Genomic DNA, 27,517 nt, shown 5'->3' on the forward strand with positions numbered 1-27,517 from the left:
TCACTCGGACTTTTACCACCCCCCCAACTGATTTATTTGGGCTTTCCAAAGTGAAAATAACGGTATAAAGTAGGCCCAATATGCTTGAAGACGTGATGGAAAAGGAATACATAATTTTTGCATTTTCCCTCGAGTCTCGTGCCAGACGGAATGGCAGTGCCTAATCTTGCAACAGTCTCGACCCATGCCCTGACACGTGCTGAGACTGAGAGCGGTCCATTAGCATCATCCCACGTGTCCTAGCGATCTACCTCTTCTCTCTTTCAATCATCCTTGTCGTCGTCTACTAAAACAGATCATGTATTCATCAGTCCTCTATTTAAAAGAGTAAATTCGTATGCAACGACTCCAATAAGATTTGATAATGGCTGAAGATGAGATTGTAGTCGAAGAGGAAGTGCCTCCATCGTCTTCTTCGTTGATTGTGGAAGAGGACGATGGGAGAGAAGAGCTCGAGCACTTGGGTTTCGTCAGAACCGCGGCCACTTACTTGGCTCTCTGTTTGTCGACGCTCTACGAGTTGGCTAAGGACAACGCTGGTCCTCTCAAACTCGGTGTCGAGAACATCGAAGCCACCGTTGAAATGGTGCTTTCGCCGTTATACGACAAGTTCAATGACGTTCCTTTCAAGCTTCTCTTATTCGTCGACCGCAAGGTAAAAAAAAAAAGTATTTTTTAAAACATTGCTCCGTTCGGCCACCAATGGATGGGTAACACATGATGCTTTCCGAAGGTGGACGACGTGTTGTACGATGTGGAAACATACGTTCCCTCTTTGGTGAAGCAAGCTTCTAGCCAAGCACTCACCGTGGCCACCGAGGTGCAACGCGCCGGCGTCCTCGACACGACCAAGAGCATCGCCAGGAGCGTTTGCGACAAGTACGAGCCAGTCGCGGAGTATTACGCAGCAACGGTGTGGCGGTTGTTGAACAGAGTGCCTTTATTTCCCCAAGTTGCGCAGTTAGTGATACCCACGGCGTTTTACTGGTCGGACAAGTATAACGACGCGGTTCGTTACGTCGGAGACAGAGACTACTACGTCGCCGAGTATCTACCGATGATTCCTATCGAGAAGATCTCTGATATTTTGGAACAAGATCACTGTCGAGCCCATTAGTGAGTACTGAAGAATCCAAAATAATTCCAATTCCCTTTTTTTACATATGTACTCTCTGTTTTTCTTTGTTTTCCCCCCTTTATTTTTTTAATTGCAACTGTTATTTCAGTCTTCTTTCAGTATTTCATTTAAAGAATTTGCCTTTTCCTTAAAATAACAAGAGTGTAAGAGACAACATTCTCTAATGAGCTGTTTTCTTTGCTGTAAAAAGACGCACAGAGAACAGGAGTGAGCGAAAGAAGTACCTTAGAGTTTCTATGTGAGTGGCAATATATAGTTTTTTCATAGCAATCTCCAAGGCAACCTATTTTGCGAACTGATCAGGTTCCCACGTTGATCACCTAAAGAATGTCCACAAAAGTCAAAAAAAAAGAAAAGAGTGCAGTACTCTCCCATCTATTCTCGAAAAAGGTTACCAAAGTTTGCAATAAAGTGTACCTGTAATTAAGAAGCCAGGGAATAGAACTGAGTCCCCTATTAACAACAAACTAGTGTTTCTTGCGCAAGGTTTCTATTTATGAGGACTGATGTTCGACTTCCCTCGGACTGAGTACTTGTCGCTGTATCAGTTTTGCATCTTACCTTGCTGGAGTGTGGGCTACTATCCTTCTCATCATGCTCATTGTACCGTCCTGATTGTCAAGAAACCCAAGCCACTAAAGTTAATAATATTTGATTCAGTCTTGTTCTGAAAGAAGCTCCTTGTAACTGCATTCACAATGATTCTACTAAGGTCTTTTATTATCACACCCATGTTTTCAACACCAATACATTTATATCAAATGTCAAAATGAAGAGCACCACATCATCTACCTTTCCAAATCATGTGCTTATTGCATATTAGCATTAGCGTCATCTAATTTTTTTATTAATGTATTTTGATTCAATATATGCACCATACACCAGTGTCTATAAAATATACCTGATTCAACCATTCAGGTTTTCTTAAAACACAAACATTCATCTCTCGATCAAAACTCGATGACCAAGCTCAGCGAAAGAAAGAGATCTTTCAGTTCTCGGCCACATACCCCCAGGGTCTCTAAGCAAGGAAAACCTCACCACGATAGCATGAGTCAGACATGAGTATATATTTATATATAATTTAACCATCTTCATTTAGAGCAACTCCAATAAAGAATTCTTTCTTGATTTCTGAAAAAATAAAAAGTGTGAGAGAGATATAGCAAGAAATTCTTATTTTACATGGTCTTAGAACACTTCCAATATATGAAATTTTTGCTCATGGATTCTAAAAGCACATATGCGTATATGTATATATTGAGTTCTAAACTTTACGGAAAATCCAACCAAAAATATGTAACTTTAGTGTAGGGAATGACATTTCAGTGGTGATTAATGTGAAAATCTGTGTGCAACTGCTAATAGTGAAAACTTTATATATACTGAACAAGCCAGTTGCGTCGACAAAATTGATTGATTTATATAAATATATGTAAATTCCACAAGTACAAAACTATGTTGAAAGTGTATATGATATATGATTTAATCTAACTGTAGGTTTAATCTAGAGCAGAACGCCAGAACCCCATGCTATATATCTTCACTTTCCAAAATAAACAAACCTACGAACTTGTTTTTTTGCATTGTATATCGGTCTACCTTTCATCATTCATGATTGGCGGTTTGAATTTGAAGATGACAGAGACAACCATTCAAGTAGGGTATGCCAAGACTGGCACAAATGATGTTCTGCGAAGATTTATTTTTATCAGTCAACATTAATTACTATACTTGAATCATTTGAAAGAAAAAAAAAGAAGGCCAAGTTATACAGCAGAAAAACTCATCCTAACTAAATCCTAATACTGGTTCATGCATCGCTGAATCATCTGCATATATCATGGACATATAGATATACCAATGCCCAGTTTCTGAATATATAGACAATAATCAGCAATTTGTCCTATACATACTTCATGCATGTATATGAATGGATAACTAAAATAAAATCGAAAACACCCTTAAATTTAACGATAAAAATTAACAAACTCAGGAAGAACGACTAGCACAGATCTCTACACAGCCTCAAACCACATACATATATCATAAATAATCATATATGTTTCTTTATATCTCTAGTACTATATATGATATATATAAATAAATCACCACATGTATTTGGTGATGTTAAGAAGCCGGTCGGAGAACAAACACGAGCGTATAAATAAAAGGGAAATCAAACAGTTAATTATCCGTTGAAGATTTTAGCTCCTTTCTTTGCCGTGATGATTAGATCTCTCTCCTTCGATAACTCGGTAGCGATTTAAGTACTTTTTGAGCTGCTCAGCGTAATCATCAAACCCTAGATTTGCCATAGCCCAACAGATATCGTCACCGTTAACTGTCTTTCTCTTCTCCTTATGGCATTTATCAGAGGCTTCTCCAGTGACAAAGCTTATGAACTCGGAGACACATTCTTGCATAGTCTCTTTTGCTTCTTTAGAGATCTTTGCGTTTGGTGGGAGAATGTTCTTCATGATCCTTCCTACGTTTGCTATCGGGAGTAGCCTGTCTTGTTCTTTTATCACCATGTTTTCCTCTTGTTCCACCACTAGACCATCATGATGTTGGTGATGATGAGATGAGCTGCTCGCAAAGTTGTAATTTTGGAATCTAGGGATTGGATTATGGAAGTATGGATAGTTCCCAGCCATCAAACCTTATAAAACAGAGGAGAGATCGTTATGGTTAAAGTATAAATACAACTGTTGATACTGAAATTTTGAAACGAAAACATGTAATTCGCCAAGTGATAATGGCACAAAAGAAAGAGCAGGGAAGGGAGAGGTTCTTACATTTATATTTGTATGTTTAAAACTGCTAAATAGCCGTTTTGACATAGATTTGTGTTGTTAGATTAGCTTTATTTATAAGTAGACAATTAATGGAGCTAAACCATATAGAAAGAAGCTTTATATTTTGACCAAAAAAGAAAGAAAAAATTAGATTTGTTAGTACATATAACTATACAACTAGATCTTGAGGGTGTCAATTTTCATTTTTTGTTTATACTAAATATTATATATGGTTTCCAATATGTATACTAATATAACATATTTGAAAATAACAATGTACTTAATTACATCGAATAATTTTTTGCGTTCTACAGTAAATTACATGACCAATATTTATTGGACATCATATAAACAAATCAAACATTTGTAAAATTAGATCATGCAAACAAATCAAACATTTGTATAATTAGATTTATGTATAAAATACCTAAAAATATAATTTTTGAATCAAAAGTAGAAAACATATACAAATATGAGTTAGTATAGTATTAAAAATTGATACATTAGTTATAACATTTGTAAGAAAATAAAAAAATTATAGACAATTTATTCCATAGAATAGTCAGTTTGTATAGTTGTATCAATATTTTTCAAAATAGAGAAGGTGCATGCACTGTGAAAATATTAAATCATGTTAGCAAATTTTTTGAAAAGTATAGAATTTTTTGAAAAATTTAATTAGTTAATGTGACTGTATTTTTAGTTATTACTAATAAATAATAAAAATACAATTACATATTTATAAATAATATTCTTCATTAAACATTCAAAGCTATATTTATTAATTGTTTGCAAACACAAACACATATATAAAACATAGGAAAAAATAATAAATAATATAAGTTAGGTTTATTAATTATTGTTGCCAAACTTTTTATTTATTACGAATTCGATTTTGGGAATGTATTAATTAAACAGAAAAGACAAAAATCATAAAAGGTAACATACATTAAATAGAATTTGATTTTGGAAATGCATTAACTAAACAGAAAAAGACAAAAAAAAATTTAGAAAACATACATTAAATAACTGAAAAGACAAGCATTAATAAAGGAATATTAATTAAATGTTCAGTGACATACCATTGTAAATATATTAAAAACTCAGGAGCATTTTATAAGTGTATTTCTCTTTTAATAATAAAGATTAATAGACGCAAACAAAGGAGTATTTATGTTCTGTCATCGAGGGTGATGACGTGTCATACAACCAATGAAAGAGGTCTAGGTCGATAAGCCTCTCCCTCTCTGGAAGGGGGGGACAATGTGGCAGGTCAAGCTAATTTCTCCTTTTGATTCTTTAATTCTAGAGACTAATTAATCTCTCTTAAACTTTTAATCGATTATATATTTTAATATGCTCTTTCTAGATTGTTTTTTAAAAAGCATGCTAACAAAGGTATATATTAATGAAATGTTATGCTTTACAAAACATAATATTTCATAATGCATTTTAAGGTCATTTCCAATCATATTCTATTTTTTTCTCTAAAACTGAGTAAAATAGGATATGGAATAAGAGATATTCCAACTTAACTTAATTTTATAATGGAGTTTGCTTTACAAATAGAATAATCTATTTTTTGTTTGTTCATTACTCAATTATAAAATGAAGTATAAAATTAGATTAAAACAATTATGCAATATTTTTTCTTTTATTTTATTTTAGAGAAATACTACAGCCCAATTTTATATCTTACTTTACAAGATAATTTACTTCACATATAATATTATCTATTTTTATTTGTTCACTATTCTATTATAAAATATGAAGTTGAGTTGGAACAATATTATTATATTTTATCATTTACAACGAAGATGTTTAAATTGGTGCTAAACGAATAAAGCAATTTTAGCCCATCCAATGACACTATATCCAAGTTTGTCTCCAAAAACACATTTTATCTAAGTAGACCTTGTATTAGGCCAAAAAATCAGGATATAATTGAAAATTTGGCAACGTAACCCAAAACAATAGTAGAATGCAATGATAGAACAAGATAACACATTTATTAAGCCGGATGCATTTGAGAGATTTTAAAATCGGGCACCAAATAGTGGTATTAAGTTCACAAATATGATATTTTTTAACATTTAATAAGTACTTGCCTGCTTGGTTCAAATTTGTGACGTCTTTTGTCTGAATTATACATTTTTAACGGTTTGTATTTCTACAGTGTCACTTATACAAGTTATCACACTTCTGATCATTTATTTTTATTTGAAGATTTGCACATGATATATGATAAGTACATCGCTAGACACTCTTAAAGACCCATCACACCCATGAAGAGTACAACTAACCAAAATTCATTGTCCGACTATTTCTACGGTTCCCTTTTCTGGTTTAGAACTTTCCAAATAACCTTTTACTGAAAGCGTGGGTTTATTTTCCTTATTTTTTTAAAAATTGACAAATATTTAGTAAATGTCATATTTTAATATATTTGTTTTTTTATAAAAGACTTAAACTTTTTATCTTTCTTTGTCGCATTTCATTTTAAATGAGTATAGACCTGAGCACAATATCCGGATCCGAAGAACCAACCCGAAACCGACCCGAAAATCAAGATCCCGGACCCGATCAGACCCGGGGTAAATATCCGAATGAGTTTTAAATTGCTATATCTTAAAAACTGGTCCCGAACCCGATCCGAACCGAGAACCGAATGAGTACCCTAAGATATCCGAAATATGAACATATATCTAAAAATATATGTTATAATTATATTTATAATTATTTTAATATTTTAAATTAATAATATAAGTTAACTATAGTAGTTATTTTTGGTACTTTTGAGTATTTTTGGATAAAATATGATAGTTTGGATAAAAGTTTACTCCAAAAACTGTATAGAAGGGATAATTTTTGGTTATTTTTGAATAATTTGGATACAAAAATTTGAACCAAATCGGATACTTTGGTTACTTTGAGTACAACTAACCGAACCCGTTTTAGATACTTTGGTTATTTGGTTATTTTTCAGGTTCTTATGCATGAGAACCGAACCCACCCGGATCCGGAAAGATCCGATTCGAACCCGATCAAAAATTCTATAATACCGAATGGAATTTAATTTCAAAACCCGAAAAAACCTGATACCCGAAAGAACCGATCCGTACCCGAACGTCCAGGTCTAATGAGTATTGATGTTTAGAAAATTATACTTTATTTTTAATGAATTAAGTTGGTATAACTCTGATAAATTAATTTTATTATGTGGTTAATTTTTTAAATAAAAAATTTATATACTTTTAATAAATATTTATACTTTTCAATGAAAAAATCATTTTTCGGAATGTTTAAATTATATTTAAGAAAAAAATATAATAATTAAGTGATTAATTTTGTTTACTACACAGAATATTAAGAATGATTGAAAAGAAATTATTTGAATTTGGAGAAAAAAATAAAAATTGGATCTGATTTCTTAATCGGCCCAAATGACCCAAGAGAGATCTGAAGTGGGTAGTGGGCTGGATCAAAATAAATGATCCAATATAAATGTGTTATTAATATTACTTGATTGCCCTTAATAAAATATGCAATGTTAATAAAGAAAATGTATTTTTAGTAAAAAATCCAATAGGATCCTGCTTTAATAGTATAAATTTAGGTTTTTGCTTCTTTTCGTGTCATTTGCACTTATATTCAAAATACTATTTATAAATAACGTTTTTATTGTTAGATAGAATACACTAGACCAGAAATGTGTTTAAACGTGAGCTGATCGAAGTGCCTTGTATACTATATAATTGGGTAACAGAAGTGTTTTCTAAGGTTATTATTCAATACGTAAGTTTGGTACTTGTTGTGGAACGAGCTAATAAAGAATCATATACGATTAAAGAACCGTAAGTATCTTTGAGTACTTCTGAAAGAACCGTAAGTCAATCTGAAAACTTCTCTAAGATGTTTACAAGGGAGGAAATCAGAAACGCTTTCTTCTCTCTGCCCAGGAATAAAACAAGTGGCCCGGATGGTTTCAGTGCTGAATTTTTCACCTCGTTGTGGAATGTCGTCGGTGCGGAAGTTACAGATGCGGTCCTGGAATTCTTCATCTCAGGTTCTCTTTTGAAGCAGTGGAATTCTACAACTATCGTCCTGATCCCGAAGCTTGTTAATGCTACGATGGTCAAGCAATTCCGGCCAATATGCTGTCTCAACACAGTATATAAGGTAATTTCTAAGTTGCTGGCTACCAGACTTAAGGAAGTTTTGCCTCAGATTATCTCTCAAGCACAGTCTGCGTTTCTCCCGGGTCGTCTGCTAGCGGAGAACGTCCTGCTTGCCACTGACCTTGTCAAGGGCTACAACACAAGTAGCGACCAGCCTAGAGCAATGTTAAAGGTGGACTTGAGCAAAGCCTTTGACTCCATTCACTGGGATTTCATCTTGGGTACGCTCCGAGCTCTCTCCATCCCTGAAATATTTATAAATTGGATCTCTCAGTGCATAACTACGCCCACCTTTACTCTATCTGTGAATGGAGTCTCATCTGGTCATTTTACGAGCTCTAAAGGAATCCGCCAAGGTGACCCGATGTCTCCTTATCTCTTTGTATTGGCGATGGAAGCTTTCTCACGTCTGCTCCAATGTCGATTTGATGAAAATCTCATCTCGTATCATCCCCGCACCGCTCAGCTAAAGATCACCCACCTCATGTTTGCGGATGATGTTATGGTTTTCTTTGACGGAAGCTGCAACTCTCTTCACGGAATAATAGAGTGCCTGGATCATTTTGCCTCCTGGTCTGGCCTCCATACTAATACCGCTAAGACTGAACTCTTCCACTCGGGTCTGACTACAAATGAAGTGACAGACATAGCGTGTTTCGGCTTCCCCCGAGGATCACTTCCCATCAGGTACCTTGGCTTGCCGTTAATGAGCAGAAAATTAAAAATCTCAGAATATGAGCCGCTACTAGTCAAGCTACGTCTCATATTCAGATCATGGGCTGTCAAGTCACTTTCCTTTGCGGGGAGGCTCCAGCTGATATCTTCAGTTATTAATGGTACTGTCACCTTTTGGATCTCGACATTTATTCTCCCAAAAGGCTGCATAAGAAAGATTGAGTCTCTCTGCTCTAGCTTCTTATGGTCAGGTAACACAGATATTGTGGGAAGAGCAAAAATAGCCTGGGAAACGGTTTGCCTCCCCAAAAATGAAGGAGGGTTGGGTCTTAGGAGTTTCTACCATTGGAACAGGGTCTTATGCTTGCGTTTTCTGTGGCTCCTCCTTTCAGATAGCAAATCGTTATGGGTGGCTTGGCACAAAGAATTTCATTTGAAAGAGAAAAGCTTATGGGCAATAGAGGAAAACGACCTAGACTCTTGGTCTTGGAAACAGATCTTAAAGCTGAGACACGAGGGATCCAGGTTCTCCACTCCAATTCTAGGCAATGGCAACTCTGTCAGCTTCTGGTTTGATAGGTGGACGCCTCTTGGTCAACTAATAAATTGGATAGGCCCTGCTGGTCCTGCTCAGTTCCGGATACCCCTGAATGCAAAGGTCTCCAAAGCCTGCACCTCAACAGGCTGGTGCTTACCGTCTCCAAGATCAGAAGCGGCAGTCACCTTTCATATCTTTCTCTCCACCATCCCGCTACCGCAGCAGTCTGACCCTGAGGATTCCTTTGACTGGTGTGTTGATGGGAGAAGCATTAACATAGGAGCTAAATATCCTGCCTCAAAGATGTGGGAAGTACTAAGACCAAGACAAGAAGTAAAACAGTGGGCTGACCTTGTCTGGTTCAAAGGTGCTACTCCTAAAAACGCTTTCACGTTCTGGGTGGCAAACGCGGATAGGCTTCCCACCAGACTAAGGTTGGCTTCTTGGGGTATGCAGGTGCCTTCAACCTGTACCTTCTGCTCCACAGCTGATGAGACTCGAGATCACCTGTTCCTAAGATGCTCTTACAGCAGGGAAGTTTGGAACCTGACGATTGCAAGACTGTCGCCTTCTTCTTCATTATGCTCCTGGGCTGAGCTTTTGTCCTGGATCAGACACTCTTCAACTACTGCTCCCTCCACCATAAGGAAATTAGCAGCTCAGTCAACAATCTACAACCTATGGAGACAGCGGAACAACTTCATCCACAACCAAGGCTTACTTCCTCCTGTCATGTTGCATAAGCTCATTGATAAGGAAGTAAGAAACTCGATCACTGCAAGGAAACACAGGAAGCAGTTTGGAAATCTGATGTCTTTGTGGCTTAGATAATGGCTCACCCCTTTGTCTATGTTCTTGTTTCACCTTGTTTTTATTTCTTTTTTGCCAAGGTGTCTCAGTTTCTTTGATTTGCAACTTTTGTAAAATCAAACTTTCATTTTTAATGATATTAACAGTTATGCAAAAAAAAAAAAAAAGTATCTTTGAGTACCATATATAGTATCAACAATTAAATAATTAAGAACTAAGAGTTAATTTAATAAACACCAATATCTAACTTGTGGACCATATAACACGTCTTGTGGTCTATAATTAGTAGTCTGCTTGCCAGCATTAAAGAGCCTATAACTAGGTAGTTTGTAGCTTCTTTTAAAAGCATAACACAAAATTAATTTGTCGCTTCTTTAGAACATCTCCAACTAATTTCTATATTTATTTATATAATAATATTTAAAGCAAAATTCACTCCAACCCATATTTTTTTTTTATAAAACAATTTTTTTATTTATAAAAAATAATAAATTTATATATTTTACTCTATATTTAGAAATTACTATTATAGAAAACTATATTGAAATAACTTTTAACCTTATAACAGATCTCTTTATTAAAAAAGTAAAATAAAATATATTAGAGATGTTCTTAGTCTTATTAAATTTAAAAATAACAATGACCGTTTATTTATATTTACATATTTTATTATTTATATACGAAAATTATATATTTGAGATACGATTTTTGTTGTTTTTTTTTATGGGTAGACGATTATTTTTTTTTAAACTAAAAAAGTAAAAAAAAAAGATAATTGTCCGTCCACGAGAAGAAGACAACAAAAATTATCTTACTATCAAAACATTTATGTATATGTTTTTTAGCCACATGAAAAAATAATCTAAGACTCGACCGGTGACATGTAAAATAAGTACATCAATATGTATATAGGCAGGAAACATATAAATGCTTTTGATTTTGGTAAGTATATGTTCTAGAAGTATGATATTTGGGTTTTATTTTATTTTATGTTTTCCCCAAAAACCTAACTCAGATGGTTTAAAATGTATATAGCAATATAAAATGTATTTTTTTATTAAACTGATGACAAGTGTCTGGAGATGGTGGATCGGACCACCTTGTAACAAATTATGTACGTCTTTGGTTATATAATTAACTAATCGCTGGATGATGACGCTCTAAGCATTTGTATATTATAAATTAGTTCAAAATATGAAATAACATGCTTAAGCATTTGTAATATTTTACTTGGTCGTTAAATTAATTTTAACTTTTAACTATCTTCCTCTTAAGTCCTAACCATACAGCGAATGAGCGAAAGCCATTTTCTTTAGAGAGCTATGTCATGCTTGTATGCAAATTTTATTTGTCAAATCATATGCCATAGTTGTTTTGCACTTTTTTTTTGCTAAAATTTGATGCGTTGTTTTGCACTTTTCCTAAAAGGTTATGTTCCATATATAAGATTTAGGCGAGAATAACAATATCTATGTATACTATGTTCACAAGTATACATAGTACATGTTTTACTATATTTAATTCTAAAGTTGATCACTAAATATATACCTTTGAGAAAGATATCCTCTCAGATGACTTGATAAAAAGCAAATACTACTGAATTATTTCGGTTAAGGAATATATCGTCAATTCTCCATGATCTAATAATAAATAAATAAATAAATAAACAAACGGATTTCGCAAAAGTATATAATTCATTATTTATTCATGTCACAGAATGAAGGATTCGTCATCCATTATTATATTACCGTAAGTAATTTTTAATGGCATTTTTATTTCCTAGTTGTTAAGATTTAGTTTAGCGAATCTAATCAACGTACTTATTTAAGCGTGCGACTCTAGGTTTTCTGAGCGGGTCCATGCACTAACTCTATTACAGTAGTTTAAATACAAATTTATTCTTGTCTTTTACTTAATTACTACTTGTGGCTTGTATTATATTCTTTAAAAAAAAACTCAGTTTTCTCTCTAATTCGATAAGAATCCTAAATATAAAAACATCAACTTGCGGACGTGTTTATTCTTCATACATATCTGAAATATGTTGACTAGGCCCTGACACGGAAATGAATTTGGAGCTCACTCTCCACAAACATTTTTATAGTTTTGTTCTTTCTTGACCAGTCTAATTTCTCTTCATTTCCTTTTGGCCGCACAATATTAAACTGTAGTAACTGACTGATGAGACTCCATTGTCCATTGATACTGAATCAAACAATTGTTTGTTTGCTTAGGTTTCAATTAGGGTTAGAAATTTGTATAACCAGCTTCCATACGTTAGGATTACATCCAATGTCGGGTCTGCACCAGAGTCTTATCTACTAAAACAAAAACATAGTGACGTTGGGGACTGATAAGTTGATAACAAATAGGGCTTCGGCTCAACTCTGACCTTTAGTTTTTGGATCAAATGTTCTTTAATTAATTTCTGTGCCATGGATATCATAGTGGGCTTAGAGACACAATAGTGGGAGGTATATATATGGCCTTGAGGATTGTAATTGGTTAGTTCTAAATTTGGGCTTTTATATTAAGGAATAGAATAACTCAGTTTCAAACCAAACCAGTTGGGAGGAAGTCGGGTTGGTGATATAAACTGGAATCGGCCTCTTCTTCACAACACACTCACGCGCGCCACTTCCGCTTAAAGGCATTACTGTCATCCCCTATATATTAAAGGAGAAACATTTTTAAGGCTTTCCATAAACGATTTTGGTGAGAATGCATGAGAAGGCTCGGATCCACGTGTCACTCTGTGAGGGAGTTTAAGAAAAACGGATCATTTAATTCTTTGATTTGTTTCCTTATTTGGTTCCATTACAAGAAACGTAACCAATTTTTTTTCATTCATGCGCAAACTGTTTGTTTGTTCATTCGTTTTGTGCTGCGTTGTCGTTAAACATTTAGAAACAACTACATTTCCAACTTATGGTTTGAATCCCCTTCTCAGCATGTGGATAAAATCGTACGAAACTCACCACCACGAAGCAGAAACACTTTGAAGCATTACCTCTCGACGATGGAAGGATCCGAGTCATCGTTCTCTCCCTTTGAGTCTTGCCGTCTTCTGTCGCGTGTTCTTGACCTCGAGATCGATGAGGCAGCCCTTAGCGTAGACGAGGAGGACAAAAGTTAGGGATAACATACAACTGGCTTGAACTTCAGTTGCGAAGGCCAAATCGGATGAGTTTGCCGTTTGCAAACAGGGAGAGCTAAGGGACGAGCAAACACGGAGAGCTAAGGGAGAGCTAAGGGACGAGCAAACATCAGTCCCGAGTAACTATGGAAGATTGAGAGAAGGAAAAGATTTGATATGTTTATGAAGAATAAACTTTATGTTTTTTATAGTCGCTACACTTATTTTTTGTTGTTCTATAGGTCGACCATAATTATCTACATTTTTCATGTTTTTGTAGAACCGAGCTGCTCGTGGAGCTGATGTTTATATCCCTGTTTCTCGCAAGCATTATGTTAGTAATCAAGTTGTGATCAAACATTCAAAGGAAGTTGTGTATTTTGACAAGGCAAGTGGGTGAAACAATTGCTGCTATGGTGATTTGCTGTTATTCAAAGGAAGTCTTGCATTCAAAGGAAGTCTTGCATTGTGATCAAACATTTGCTGCTATGGTATAACAATAGTTTTTATGTAAGTAATATTCGGAGTCATTTGCTTCTCTGCATAGCCAAAATTGGATTGAACGAAGGAGTATCATTATAGTCAAATTTGATAGACTGTCATGTATTTTTTTGTATTCTATCGTTTGGTTATTTGTGCACACTGATGTTTCATGTATGTAAGTTATATGTTGTATGAATTCTTTGAAGCAAAAAATAAAGAAGTATGTGTGTCTTCTTCGCGGAAGTTGAATAACCGAAACAACAGCTTCAACTAATAAAAAGGTTCTCTTCTCTTTTTTGTCAAGTAAGGTTATAGAAATAAGCTAAATAGACGTACAATGCAAGAAAACACATTTGTTTAACTACTTCATTGGCTTAGATCACATTGCATTATAATAATATCGAGCAGATTCTGTAAAACACATATGTTTGTTTAATACATACGAGGACGTTGTGCATGTAAAGTTGTTTGCATTTAATTGAATCAGTAAAAAAATTATAAATTTTTAGGGTATAATGTTTAGTGTTTATGATTTAATTTTTGTGACGGTTTTAAAATTGTTAAAAAAATTCACCTTTTTGCAGCTAATAATATTTTTCTTTTATTTTAAAAACTTAACACAAATTATTATTATTTTATTTATTATATTAAAAAAATATTAAAAAAATATTGTACATTAATTGGCAAACTATGATTAGTTGGTAATTCACCCAAGAAAAATTCATGGTAAAATATTAAACTAGGAATCATTTCATATAAATAAAAATTGTGGTAGTTAAAAGATAATCGATGAATTAAAAGAATGATTACATTTTTATATTTTTCAAAAAAAAAAGGTTTACGATGAAGGGGATACCGAGAGAGAGAGAGAGAGAGAGAGAGAGAGAGAGAGAGAGAGAGAGAGAGAGAGAGAGAGAGAGAGAGAGAGAGAGAGAGAAAGAGAGAGAGAGAGAGAGAGTGTTTAGGGTATACCCAAGAGTTTACAGTTTAGTGTTTAGGATTTACCCAAGGGTTTAGGGTATATCCAAGAATTTAGGGTTTAGTGTTTGGATTTTTACCCATGGATTTAAACTTTGTTCATGGGTTTAGGGTACAGTGTTTAGTGTTTATGATTTAATTTTTTGTGACGGTTTTAAAATTGTTAAAAAAATTTCATCTTTTGGCAGCTACTAATATTTTTCATTTATTTTAAAAACTTAACACAAATTACTATTATTTTATTTATTATAGTTTAAAAACTGTACATTAATTAGCAAACTATGATTAGTTGGTAATTCACCCAAAAAATTCATGATAAAATATTAAACTAGGAAACATTCCTATATAAAACAAAATTGTGGTAGTTAAAAGACAATCGATGAATTAAAAGAATGTTAACATTTTTATTTTTCTCAAAAAAAATGTTTACGATGAGGGGGAAACCGAGAGAGAGAGAGAGAGAGAGAGAGAGAGAGAGAGAGAGAGAGAGAGAGAGAGAGAGAGAGAGAGAGAGAGAGAGAGAGATTTAGTGTTTAGGGTATATCCAAGAATTTAGGGTTTAGTGTTTGGATTTTTACCCATGGGTTTAAGCTTTGTCCATGGGTTTAGTGTATAGTGTTTAGTGTTTATGATTTATTTTTTTGTGACGGTTTTAAAATTGTTAAAAAAATTTCATCTTTTTGCAGCTAATAATATTTTCTTTTATTTTAAAAACTTAACACAAATTATTATTATTTTATTTATTATATTTTAAAAATTGTACATTAATTGACAAACTATGATTAGTTGGTAATTCACCCAAGAAAAATTCATGATAAAATATTAAACGAGGAAACATTTCCATATAAATAAAAATTGTGGTAGTTGAAAGATAATCTATGAATTAAAAGAATGTTTACATTTTTATATTTTTCAAAGAAAAAAAGGTTTACGATGAAGGGGATACCAAAAGAGAGAGAGAGAGAGAGAGAGAGAGAGAGAGAGATTTAGTGTTTAGGGTATATCCAAGATTTTACAGTTTAGTGTTTAAGATTTACCCAAGGGTTTAGGGTATATCCAAGAATTTAGGGTTTAGTGTTTGGATTTGTATCCAAGGTTTAGAGTATAGTGTTTAATGTTTATGATTTACTCTTTTGTGACGGTTTTAAAATTGTTAAAAAAAATTCATCTTTTGGCAGCTACTAATATTTTTCATTTATTTTAAAAACTTAACACAAATTATTATTATTTATTTATTTAAATTTTATAAAACTGTATATTAATTGGCAAACTATGATTAGTTGGTAATTCACCCAAGAAAAATTCATGATAAAATATTAAACTAGGAAACATTCCCATATAAAACAAAATTGTGGTAGTTAAAAGATAATCGATGAATTAAAAGAATGTTTACATTTTTATATTTCTCAAAAAAAAAGGGTTTACGATGAGGGGGATACCAAGAGAGAGAGAGAGAGAGAGAGAGAGAGAGAGAGAGAGAAAGAGAGAGAGAGAGAGAGAGAGAGATAATAATTTAAACCTCAAACTATATTGAATTAAGTAATGTCTAAAATGCTTATAGTTTTGAACCACAAAGACTGAATGGAGAACAAATTTAGTTTTAGTAATACATAAAACATATGAATCGTATTTGAATAATACATATTTATATTAATAATACATAAAACATCTGAAGAACAAATTTAGTTTTAATAATACATCAAACATTTGATTAGATATTAATAATATTTATACATAAAACATAAGAATCGCATTAATGCCCGTGTGCGGGCATTAATACGATTCGTATGTTTAAAATAAAAATATGTTAAAATCTTAATCTTATTTTTTTAAACACTCATCAATACTGATAAAATCTGTGAGAGAGAGAGAGAGAGAGAGAGAGAGAGAGAGAGAGAGAGAGAGAGAGAGAGAGAGAGAGAGGAGAGAGAGAGAGAGCCATAGAGAGAGAGAGAGCCATAGAGAGATAAACAAAATGAGTTCGAGAGTAAGATGCAAAGAAAGAAATATAGAACAAGTTTGATTACACAAAAATTTACATACATGATAATTTGATTATATATTAATAATATTTATACATAAAACCTATGCAAAGAGTGTGATTACACAAATATTTACGTACATATAATTTGATTAGATATTAATAATATTTATCTTACTCGAATTAGATATTATACACAAAATCAGTTCTTCTTACATGGTTCAAAGAATACAGCCAAGTTCTGTGAAATCCTTACATGTTTGAAGTCAATGACCTATGAGGAAGGTATGTTATTATACAAAAATCATTCATATGAAAATCAAATTGTATAATAATAATTATATCTTTATATGCAAGTTCTTGCAAATGAATCAGAGTAAGATAAATCACACCGGTGATATGTATAAACTATTGAGACTATGGAAAAAGAGGTTTATGGACAAGCTTTTCAAACCTCAACAGTTAAGGATTTGTATAGACATCGAGTCATTCTCACTCCCACAAATGATGAAGTGGATAAAATAAATGATTACATGCTTTCGCAGTTGCCAGGTAACATGTTTTGTGTTTACTCTTATATTCCAGTAAATTTTTACATGTCACTAAAGTAAAGGATTTACATATGTTTCTATCTCAGTGACGTCTATACCGTAAAATCAGCACCACCGAGATTAAACACAAAAAAACACACAAAACCCAAATTCCAAACTATATATATATACTTTCTAATATTTTCGAAAAATTGCTAATCTAACCATCTCATTCCGCGCCTTGCCTAGTTATTATATTAAAAAAGAACAATTAACTGGAAGAAAAATTAAGATTTGATTATTTGAAAGTAAGTATAATATTATCTTGGAAATATCTTCATTTTTTCTGGAGATGCTTCTACTAGGCGACGAGACATAAAGATATAACAAGGAAAGAAAATGAATTATATATATATATATATTTTAATTAGGGAAATACAACCCAGGGAAATAATTTCTAAAAAAAAACGGAAAAGAGAAAAGGAAAGCTAAAAAAAGAAAGACTGGGAGAGGAGAGAGAGAGAGAGTGTACGGGTAGTCTTAAGAAGAAGAAGAAGAAAGAGAGAGCTTTGAATCAGTCACTGTCTGTCTCTCTCTCTCTCTCTTGTTTTCTTTATCTCTCTCTAGAATTGGAGTTGGAATTGGAATTGGGGGGTTGCTTTTTTGCTTTCGGTCTTTGACATTTCTCAATTTACTCTCTCTTGTTTGTGTAGAAGGTTAGGTGTGTGTGAGTGAGAGAGAGAGAGAGAGAGAGCGTTTTACTGTACAGAAAAACCCTAGAAAAAAAAGAGGGAGGGGGGTTTCAGATGGACATGTATGGACGCAATCCTACGGCGATGAATGGCTCACATGCTTCTGCTCCCCAGTGGACCGGACCAGGAGACGCCGCCGGACTTCAAGGTCTCTCTCTCTCTCTCTCTGCTTCTTCTTTGAATAGATTCGCATGTGCCTGAACCAACAGTCTCTCTTTTGGTTTTTGTCTTGGTGAGATTTGTAAATAATGAATGATTTGTGCAGCAGAATCATCGATGTGGGGAGGATTAGGGTTAGGTAAAAGTGAAACGTACCCAGAGAGAGCAGGTGCTCCTGACTGTGCCTACTACATGCGTACTGGTGTCTGTGGTTACGCCTCTAGATGCCGTTTCAATCATCCTCCTGATCGTGCCACGGTTATCCTTTTTTTTTTTATCTTCTTCAGTTTCCTTTCTTTCTATATACTATATGTATAAAAAAATGACTCTTTTAAAAAAAAAAAAAATATCCGTAATGTGGGGCTGTGTTTTCCAGTCTGGTGGGTTTTTTTTTGTGCTATGTTTCAAAAGCTCTTTGCTTCTCTGTCTCTCTTATACTATAAAATGTAGGTTGAAGCAACTGTTAGAGCCACAGGACAGTATCCCGAACGCCTTGGTGCTCTCCCTTGTCAAGTAGTACCTCTTCCTTCTCCATTCAAATCTTCCTTTCTTTCTTTCTTTCTTTCTTTTTCAATAATGTTTTTTTGTTTCTTTTTTTTTGCAGTTTTATTTGAAAACTGGAACCTGCAAATTTGGGGCTTCATGCAAATTCAACCATCCAAGGAATGCAGGTGGATCCGTGACCCACGTTCCTCTCAATATCTATGGCTACCCTGTTCGTCAGGTTAAACCTTTCCTTTCCCTTCTTCTTCTTCTTTCACTCTCTTTTCATCTAATATAGACTCTCTCTTCTCTTCTCTTTGTTAGGGTGTAAACGAGTGCTCTTACTTTTTGAAAACGGGGCAATGCAAATTTGGTATTACCTGTAAATTCCATCACCCCCAGCCTGCTGCTGCTGCTGCTGCTGCTGCTACTGCAACTCTCCCACCTCCAGCTTCTGCACCTCAGTTTTATCCATCGGTGCAGCAACATCATTCCCTTATGCCTTCACCTCCTTCCTCTAGCTTGAGACCTCTTCTTCCCGGTTCTTTTATGCAAGGCCCTTATGCTCCAATGCTCTTAACCCCCCCTGGGGTCCTTCCTATTCAAGCCTGGAGTCATTACTCGGTACCACCCCCTTCTTTATTCTTTGTTTCTTCACCACTTTACATTTTCTTTCTTTTAACTTTGATTCTCTCATCCAGGCACCTGTCAGCCCTGCTCTATCTCCTGGTGCTGCTCAGCAAGCCACTTCTTTGTATGGAGTTACACAGCTCTCTTCCACCACTCCCGGGGTCTATCCATCTGGTGGTCTTTTTCAGAAGGAAGAGAGCTTCCCAGAGAGACCCGGTGAGCCAGAGTGCCAGTACTATTTGAAAACAGGAGATTGTAAGTTTGGTACATCTTGCAAGTTTCATCATCCTCGACTTCGTGTTCCACCTACACCTAATTGCGTCCTCAGCTCCATTGGTCTTCCTCTACGTCCGGTATGCTTCCTCTCTTTCTATTAAATATGCCTGCCACCCTCCCAATGTAACACCCTTTTTCTTTTTTCTCTTTCTAAAAACAGGGTGTGCAATGTTGCACTTTCTACGTACAAAACGGCTTCTGTAAGTTTGGATCAACATGTAAATTTGATCATCCTGTGGGAGTCATCAGATACAATCCTTCTGCATCCTCCCTCGCTGATGCACCCGTGGCTCCTTTCCCTCTCTTGCCCTCTTCTTCTTCGTCTGCTGCTGAGCTCATTTCAGGGGATGATCCTTACTTGTCAACCTCAAGAAGCGCATCTAACAACATCTCAGCTGGTTTGATATTCTCCCAGAGTGGCGTCTCAGTTCCATTCAATGACCTCCAGCTCTCCACCCAGACCTCTCTTTCCCTAACCGGTAGCAGAATCACAAGACAAGGCCGAGAAATCCGTCGATCCTTTTGAACAAAAAAGGGCTAAGCATACGCAGGCCTCAGGATCATTCTTAATATTATATCATATATATATATATATAGAAGCATGTGATGTGAGATATTATGATCTCCCTACCCTAAACCTTACCTAAAAAAGAACAAGTCTAGTTGAGTAGAAGAACCGATTGAGACACATATATCTAAGAGGAAACGTATATGTGCATATATATCAAAAAAAAACAAGAAAAGGCCTTTTCTTTCTTATGTGTTGTGTGTGTGTGTGTGTGTGTGTGTGTGTAAGGTTTGTATAGTGAGGTTTCTTTATATTGTTCGTGCTTCTACTTCAGACCCATTGCGGCTGAAAGAAAACGCAAGAAAAAAAAAAGGAATGAACTCAAACGCTCTTCTTCTTTCTTTTAGAACCCTTCTTCCCTTTAGCGAGTTGGTGACTTATATACAGTGATGAACTTTCATGTGTTGTATATTTGTAGCTTGAATCATGTGTTGTTAATTTGTTGATGTCACTGCTTCACACATTAGATTATGTCTTTTTGTGGGACTCTCTTTGAAGCTTCGCACGTTAATGTTGTATAAGTTTCATTTTGAATTGAAAGTTGTACGTAGTTTTGAGCCAAGGAAACAGCAAGCAGAACGGCCTTTTCTATGAGGCCCAACTATTATCCGACTACCCTTTACGGCCCACATAAATCTTACGGGATTAGTTTAAGCGTTTCAGATTCCGTCCTTTCCAAAAAAGGTATTAAGATTTTATTATGCCAGTTACGGCCTAATCTTCCTAACTTCGTACTTCCTACACGTTCATAGTCAAGCCTTGCCATGATTCTGATCAAAACAAATTAAAAAAAAAAGAAAAAGAAAAAGAAAACTGGAATCTAATTAACGACCTATAAACTATGGCATTTGTCTCTTTTTATCTGTCTTACATGAAGATATTTACTACTCTTTCTCCCAACATTTTTAAATAATTGATATTTTGACATTTTTTCACAAAAATTAAGAAAAATAATAATGTGTAATTAATTTTCTATTAATTATAAATATTTGACTAAAATATTTGAAATAAATATAATTACTTATAAAACAGTGCATTTTACAATCAATTTTAAGGTTAAAATAATTAAAATTTGCATTGAAATTTCAAAATAATATTTTTTATATAACACAAAAAGTATTAGAATTACACATATGAAATAGAAGGAATACAAAGGATCAAACGGGACAGGGGCTACGGATTAAGACTCATATTCCCATGCCTAATCACACTGGTCAACACCAAAATTTTGCCTTTATAGATACTTTGATAAATCGCAAAATTAGATTACATTGTTCAGTTAACTATAAAAAACAAATGCCCTTTTAAAAAAAAAAAAAACTGTAAAAAACAAGCATTAAATTTTCCAAACAGGTATAAATAAATGTTAAGGGTATGTGATGCTGCTGCCTGATGTCGCAGACATACCTGATTTATGCAGCTTTTTAACATATAAAACACCGGAATACATAATGTAAAGGTAGCTTTTGTCGTAATTTATTTCAGCCTGGATAGCTCTCTTTCTGATTTCTTTTTAGTTACTTCTTGTTAACGTTTATGGTTTATTTTCTTATAAATTTACTAGACGTGTGTTTTTCTTTGTCAAAGTTATATAATACTATGTTTTATCCATGGGATGTAAAATATCCAAGCACATAAGGGAGACTATAAATAACAGGCGCTTGTTCGGCATCAGTTGATCCAAGAGGGTTACTCCATTGTTGCTTCTAACATTTCTTGATCGATGGAACTACAGCTGTAAACCGGGCGAGTCCACGTTCATTAGCCCGTATCTATTTGTCCATTTATTGTTTGTAGACAAAGAGTGACCATGTCCATTAGAACCATGTACATTAAGAACCATATCCACTAAAACCCATATTTTTATGGGTTGCCATAGAGTCCATAATAGACCATATAAGAAAACTTTAGATTTTAATTTATAAGCCTATAATTTATAAGCCTATAATTATATATACAAGTTCATAAAATTAAAATTAATCCATAAATACAACAATTTTGGTTTTGGCAAGAAAACTTGATTTTGCGGTTTTAACGGAAAAATTCGATTTTACGATTTTGGCGGGAAAACCTGATTTTCCGGTTATGGCAGGAAATCCCGATTTTGCGATTTTGGTAGGAAAACTCGATTTTATGGTTTTGGCGGGAAAACCTGATTTTACGGTTTTGGCGGGAAAACCTGATTTTACGGTTTTGGCGGGAAAACCCGATTTTACGGTTTTGGCGGGAAACCCGATTTTACGGTTTTGGCGGGAAACCCCGATTTTACGGTTTTGGCGGGATAACCCGATTTTACGGTTCTGGCGGGAAAATCCGATTTTCCAGTTTTGGCGGGAAAACCCGATTTTCTGGTTTTGGCGGGAAAACCCGATTTCTCAGTTTTGGCAAGAAAACTTGATTTTACGGTTTTGGCGATTTTACGGTTTTAGCGGAAAACTCGATTTTCCGATTTTGGCGGGAAAACTAGATTTCCCAGTTTTGGCGGAAAAATCCGATTTCTCTATTTTGGCGGGAAAACTCGATTTCTCGGTTTCGGCGGGAAAACCCGATTTTACGGTTTTAGCGGAAAACTCAATTTCTCGATTTTGGCAGAAAAACTCGATTTTTTCCGGTTTTGGCGGAAAAATTTGATTTCTCGGTTTTGGCGGGAAAATCAAATTTCTCAATTTTTGTGGAAAACCCCGATTTTACAGTTTGTGCGATTTTACGATTTTGACAGAGAAAATTCAATTTCCCGATTTTGGCGAGAAAACCCGATTTCTCGGTTTTGGTAGAAAAACTCAATTTATTTTTGAAATCCTAGATTTTTTTTGTCCATTGGACAACCCATGTCAATGAAACCCAAAACCCGTAAAGATTATTTTTTAAATGGTCATTCATATTTTATCTATTAATAACCCATGGATAAAATGGGTGTATCTATATTAAATCCATTTAAATATGGACGTGGACGACCCGCCCATTTGACACCTATAGATGGAACGAGTAAGAGATTTGGCATCGAAGAAAGCTGCAGTGATATTCACGAAGAGCTCGTGTTGCATGTGTCATAGCATCAAGACTCTCTTCTACGAGCTAGGGGCAAGTCCTGCGATCTATGAGCTCGACAAGGACCCACAAGGCCGAGACATGGAACAAGCCCTCTTTGGGGCCTTCGGCTCTACTCAGGCTGTCCCTGCGGTTTTCATAGGTGGGGGGTACGTCGGCTCAGCTAAAGACATAATCTCCTTCCACGTGAATGGCTCGCTCAAGAAAATGCTAAAAGACTCCAAAGCAATTTGGTTATGACTAGTTACTATTAATTCGCTTACATATATATACAACCTCCACTCATTTTATTATGTCATCTCGTGATCGCTGATATATATATTTATCTAAGCTTAAACTTCAAACAATACATTGTGAGGATGTGTCTTGAATGCTAGCGCTATGAATTAAAATGTCATAGAACCATGCAAGCATATATATAAGAACATTATACATTTGGGTTTGCCCCCAACAAAAACCAGAGAAGACTATGTCTCCGGGAGATTAGTTAATTATTAGTTGATACGGACCAGCTAATGTAATGGAATGATTATAGAAGTAATAATTTGTCTTATTGATTCTCATGGCAATTGACTCTTATTTATTCAACGAGTAAAGTCCTAGATCGATAAGGACTCGTAGAAACATATATCCTAAACTTAGGAAAAGTAGGAATTAACCTAACACATATAGTAGTTATCTTATTAGCTAATCAAATTTTTTTTGAAACAACACTAATCAATTATAACATAACTTTATAAGGTAAATGGAAAACGAATCAGCTGGATTTTAGCAATATATCTTCTGACAATTGGACAAAACAAAACTGTATCCTTTGAATAACTAAACGATATACAAATGAATATCGATCGAACTATGCATAACAGCATCGGTTGAACAAAAGAGACTATACTGTATATGCAAAGCACATGAAAAGCTACTCCCATAAAACAATCGGAATAAAGCAGCTCATAACTCGCTTCCTATTTTTCTCTTTTGTTCAAAAAAAAAAAAAACTCGCTTCCTATTTTTCTCTTTCGTTTGGTGGTTGTACGTTGGGGCTCTGTTTGACGTTGTACGTTGGCTCTTTGTGGCCTTTTGATTTGATTGGAAGTATTCAGTGTTAAAGAAAAAAAACTACTCATGCGTCATGCGTGGATCTAAGCGTAAGACTCGTGCGTCCGGCAAGATGGACATATTTAGAAAGAAGAGATCAGTAATATAAGAAGAAAGATAATTAAGAATCTAAGAAAAAAGAAAGAAACGGATTAATATTCCTTTGGCAAGTGGGTACTTTTCAGAATCAGCTTGTATTTTGTTATGAATATATGTTTTCACACTGAAAGAGCTCGAATCTTCTTTCATATTAACATTCTTTGGCACAAAGATTCAATCATCAAAGGAAATTTGTGAAGAGAATACATTCTTAAATTATTAATATATAGACAGCTTCTTCCTTTTTCTTCTTTTTGGCTCTACGGTGTGTACGAGCTACTAGCTAGTATAACGCTAATTTTCTTACGGAACTGATATCAATGGTATGTATACCGGTTTAGGAAACCGGCTTACCCAAATTTTAACAAATTGTTTGATCCAAAAAATTATCACCGGGCAGGCCATGCAAACACACACACACACACACACCCACACCCATATGCTACGTGCAGTGTCAAATATTATTCACGAATCACGATTAACCCCACAAAAATGTGAAATTAATAAAAATGTTTCCAATTGTATAGAACAACTCATCAACAGCAAAATGACGTTCAAAACAACTGCAGCCCTGCTCTATATGTAATGTGTGCAACTTGGGCACTGTCAAACAGAATATAAAGAAGAAGAAAACATTCAAATAGCCGTCGTTTTAGCTTCTTTTTATTTCCTTTAGGCATCTGATATTTATCTTTCCTTTTGGATATTTTCTCATAATATTAATGATAACTTTTTGAATGTCCTTTATAACCAAAAAAATAATAAAATAAATAAACTACAAGTGTCTAAAGACTTACGAATTGCTATAAATATCTAAGCAGATTTCAAACATTTTACACACGCAAACCAGACAAACACATACATCGATCAGACAATCAAAAAATTAACTAAACCCTAGCTAGACATCAGATCTCATGGACAAGGTGATGAGAATGTCGTCAGAGAGAGGAGTGGTGATCTTCACTAAGAGCTCATGTTGTCTCTGCTACGCCGTTCAGATCCTGTTCCGTGACCTTAGGGTTCAACCAACGATCTATGAGATTGACACCGACCCAGACTGCTGTGAGATCGAGAAGGCTCTCCTCCGCATAGGCTGCTCCACGGCGGTACCTGCTGTCTTCGTAGGTGGCAAGCTCGTTGGTTCCACCAATGAAGTCATGTCCCTTCACCTTAGTGGCTCTCTCATCCCCTTGATCAAACCTTATCAGTCCCTCCTTTATTAGCAATCTGGACCAACCAAAGATCATCCGTGACAATAAAAACCCTTGTAGCTAGAGTGTGAGCTCGATATACAAAAGCTACTAGCTTATAATTCAGATGAGGTCTTCTTCTGTCATATATATTTTCTATATATTGGTGTATCTTCGTGTTTCAGTCTAGTAGTAGTGGTGTATGTTGATGTAATCTCTGTTTATGCCAATGAAAATTAAAAGTACTCAACAAAATGTTAATTTTGCTTTTAGTTCTGTTGTTGACGACACTAATAATTTGGTCTCCATGATCGACAAGACTTTACATATCTACTTTTAGCTACGTGAAATACCAACGGACGACAACATGTTCTGATAGCTTATGGGTTTCCATTCACAAATTTAGTTTAGGATTGAAATATTTACATGAAATATCTACGATCTCCATTTATGCCACATATTCACATGACAATATATATATACGATGAGAGTTTGATCAAAAAAAAAAAGAGATGAGAGTATTCATATTGGCTATTCAGCAAGCGATGCTGTATATATATCATGATTATGTTAACTAACCAGGCTGTCATCAAGTTCTGTTTTTGAAAATTTAGAAACTTGTGATAAATAAAATTGTATAAATCACTTTTGAAAAAATGTTACTACCTAGGGAAAATATCTGACGTTAGCTTATAAGTGATTTGCTAATAAACCACATGACCTCGTCTTCTGATTATTGGATTTTAACTAATTAAGTAGGCATATTAGGATCCATTGATCTACCAACGGTATTGCGAATATTGGAGCATATATAATTCCATCTACCAAAGCTGAGATGCATAATGCATTGGTAGATAAGAGTAGCCTTTAGAATTAGTGTCTAAAGCGGGGTGATTTGTCTTAGCTATTGCCAATGTTTGGAGCATATATAGTTCCAAATTCCAATTGTTTTGAATATATGCTAGCAAATCATAGACTGAGCTTCCACCCTGAAAATTTGAGGGAAGGATAAGTTGTGCAATGCTAAGATATCAATGCTGGCCTAATGCGACTAAAGAAAGCAACTTGAATAAGAGAATAGAAGATCTTTCGCGGTCCAAAGTGAATATATCATGATGGCTAGGAGAAATCATTAGTTTTCTTTTCTTGAGAATCTCTCGTTTTTTTAATATCTCTCGTTTTCTTATTATAGGCATATCATTATTTCCGTATAGTTTCTTGAAGTCACCACAATTGCAAGATTAGGTAATACTTCAAAGTTATCGAACCAAAGCGAGTAAAAGGCTTCTAAAAATATTATTCTCTTGAGTTCAAAAGGCCGAAGGGAAATAATAAAAGTAGAAGAGGGCTTTACAAGATATATGGAACAACTTTTCTTGACCTCCAACTACTTGGGATCTTAGAAGAGAATATAATCGGAAGTTGTAGGACGTGTAAAACGTAAGAACCACATCCTTCACTTGTTGTCGCTATTATATTTGAGACCCAAAAGAATATATATATAGAGAGAAGTTCGATGATTACTTATAAAGTGGTCCAGTTTTTTAAAGTAAGGAAAGCTCGTGCGAATACTAGAATTCACAAGTGGGATGATACAATATTCAGTTTCGGTTTAGTTTCTAGTCTACTAGTACATATTCTCCAACCACAGAAGACACTTTAAACTTTATCAAATTACAAGTTGAACAAAAAGCATGAAAATATGACATGAGAAAACACCGCAATGTCAGCATCAACTAACCCAAGATTTCTCCGTGGACCATGTTGCTTCTAACATTTCTTAATCGATGGAACAAGTAAACGAAAATGGCAGTAAATTCACGAAGTGCTCGTGTTGCATGTGTCATACCATCAAGACTCTCTTCTACATCTCGGGGCAAGCTCTGAAATCCATGAGCTTGACCAAGGACTCACAAGGCCGGGACATGGAGCGACCCCACTTCAGAGCCTTCGGCTCTAGCCGGTAGTTTTT

At 34.7% G+C, this 27,517-nt stretch overlaps 5 protein-coding genes across 6 annotated transcripts; 4 read left to right on the plus strand and 1 right to left on the minus strand.

Annotated features, from left to right (window-relative positions):
• The first annotated feature begins 331 nt into the window (after window positions 1–331).
• LOC108813444 (REF/SRPP-like protein At2g47780) lies at window positions 332–1,317 on the plus strand. The gene is made up of 2 exons (XM_018586001.2): window positions 332–655; window positions 734–1,317. The coding sequence occupies exons 1-2, from the start codon at window positions 365–367 to the stop codon at window positions 1,115–1,117; spliced, it is 675 nt and encodes a 224-aa protein (XP_018441503.2). The 5' UTR covers window positions 332–364; the 3' UTR covers window positions 1,118–1,317.
• A 1,768-nt stretch (window positions 1,318–3,085) lies between these two features.
• Window positions 3,086–4,051, minus strand: LOC130496093 (nuclear transcription factor Y subunit B-5). Its single transcript, XM_056987867.1, has 2 exons — window positions 3,937–4,051; window positions 3,086–3,800 (listed from the first exon to the last, which is right to left on the minus strand). Exon 2 carries the CDS (start codon window positions 3,793–3,795, stop codon window positions 3,346–3,348), a length of 450 nt encoding a protein of 149 aa, XP_056843847.1. The 5' UTR covers window positions 3,796–3,800; window positions 3,937–4,051; the 3' UTR covers window positions 3,086–3,345.
• Window positions 4,052–17,699: 13,648 nt separating this feature from the next.
• Window positions 17,700–20,462, plus strand: LOC108813404 (zinc finger CCCH domain-containing protein 32). 2 transcript variants are annotated; one of them, XM_018585942.2, is made up of 7 exons: window positions 17,700–18,145; window positions 18,263–18,414; window positions 18,607–18,669; window positions 18,761–18,880; window positions 18,964–19,263; window positions 19,341–19,622; window positions 19,706–20,462. In XM_018585942.2, exons 1-7 carry the CDS (start codon window positions 18,052–18,054, stop codon window positions 20,069–20,071), a joined length of 1,377 nt encoding a protein of 458 aa, XP_018441444.2. In that variant the 5' UTR covers window positions 17,700–18,051; the 3' UTR covers window positions 20,072–20,462. The 2 variants fall into 2 exon arrangements, with proteins under 2 accessions (XP_018441444.2, XP_018441446.2); XM_018585944.2 differs by having other exon boundaries at window positions 17,701–18,145; window positions 18,266–18,414.
• Window positions 20,463–23,089: 2,627 nt separating this feature from the next.
• Window positions 23,090–23,456, plus strand: LOC108811141 (putative glutaredoxin-C12). The gene has a single exon (XM_018583189.2). The coding sequence runs from the start codon at window positions 23,090–23,092 to the stop codon at window positions 23,399–23,401; it is 312 nt and encodes a 103-aa protein (XP_018438691.1). The 3' UTR covers window positions 23,402–23,456.
• A 1,737-nt stretch (window positions 23,457–25,193) lies between these two features.
• On the plus strand, window positions 25,194–25,800 carry LOC108810361 (glutaredoxin-C13). Its single transcript, XM_018582478.2, has one exon. The coding sequence runs from the start codon at window positions 25,270–25,272 to the stop codon at window positions 25,576–25,578; it is 309 nt and encodes a 102-aa protein (XP_018437980.1). The 5' UTR covers window positions 25,194–25,269; the 3' UTR covers window positions 25,579–25,800.
• The last annotated feature ends 1,717 nt before the right edge of the window (window positions 25,801–27,517 follow it).

Source organism: Raphanus sativus, chromosome 6, assembly GCF_000801105.2.
Source record: "Raphanus sativus cultivar WK10039 chromosome 6, ASM80110v3, whole genome shotgun sequence".
Classification (NCBI taxonomy): domain Eukaryota; kingdom Viridiplantae; phylum Streptophyta; class Magnoliopsida; order Brassicales; family Brassicaceae; genus Raphanus; species Raphanus sativus.

Bases quoted from the DNA above. Each gene is read 5' to 3' on its own strand.
- LOC108813444 (XM_018586001.2), top strand. From the start codon at position 365: ATGGCTGAAGATGAGATTGTAGTCGAAGAGGAAGTGCCTCCATCGTCT. The intron at 656-733 runs GTAAAAAAAAAA...TGCTTTCCGAAG, and splicing joins TCTTATTCGTCGACCGCAAG to GTGGACGACGTGTTGTACGA.
- LOC130496093 (XM_056987867.1), bottom strand. From the start codon at position 3,795: ATGGCTGGGAACTATCCATACTTCCATAATCCAATCCCTAGATTCCAA.
- LOC108813404 (XM_018585942.2), top strand. From the start codon at position 18,052: ATGGACATGTATGGACGCAATCCTACGGCGATGAATGGCTCACATGCT. The intron at 18,881-18,963 runs GTTAAACCTTTC...TCTCTTTGTTAG, and splicing joins ATGGCTACCCTGTTCGTCAG to GGTGTAAACGAGTGCTCTTA. The intron at 19,623-19,705 runs GTATGCTTCCTC...TTCTAAAAACAG, and splicing joins TTGGTCTTCCTCTACGTCCG to GGTGTGCAATGTTGCACTTT.
- LOC108811141 (XM_018583189.2), top strand. From the start codon at position 23,090: ATGGAACGAGTAAGAGATTTGGCATCGAAGAAAGCTGCAGTGATATTC.
- LOC108810361 (XM_018582478.2), top strand. From the start codon at position 25,270: ATGGACAAGGTGATGAGAATGTCGTCAGAGAGAGGAGTGGTGATCTTC.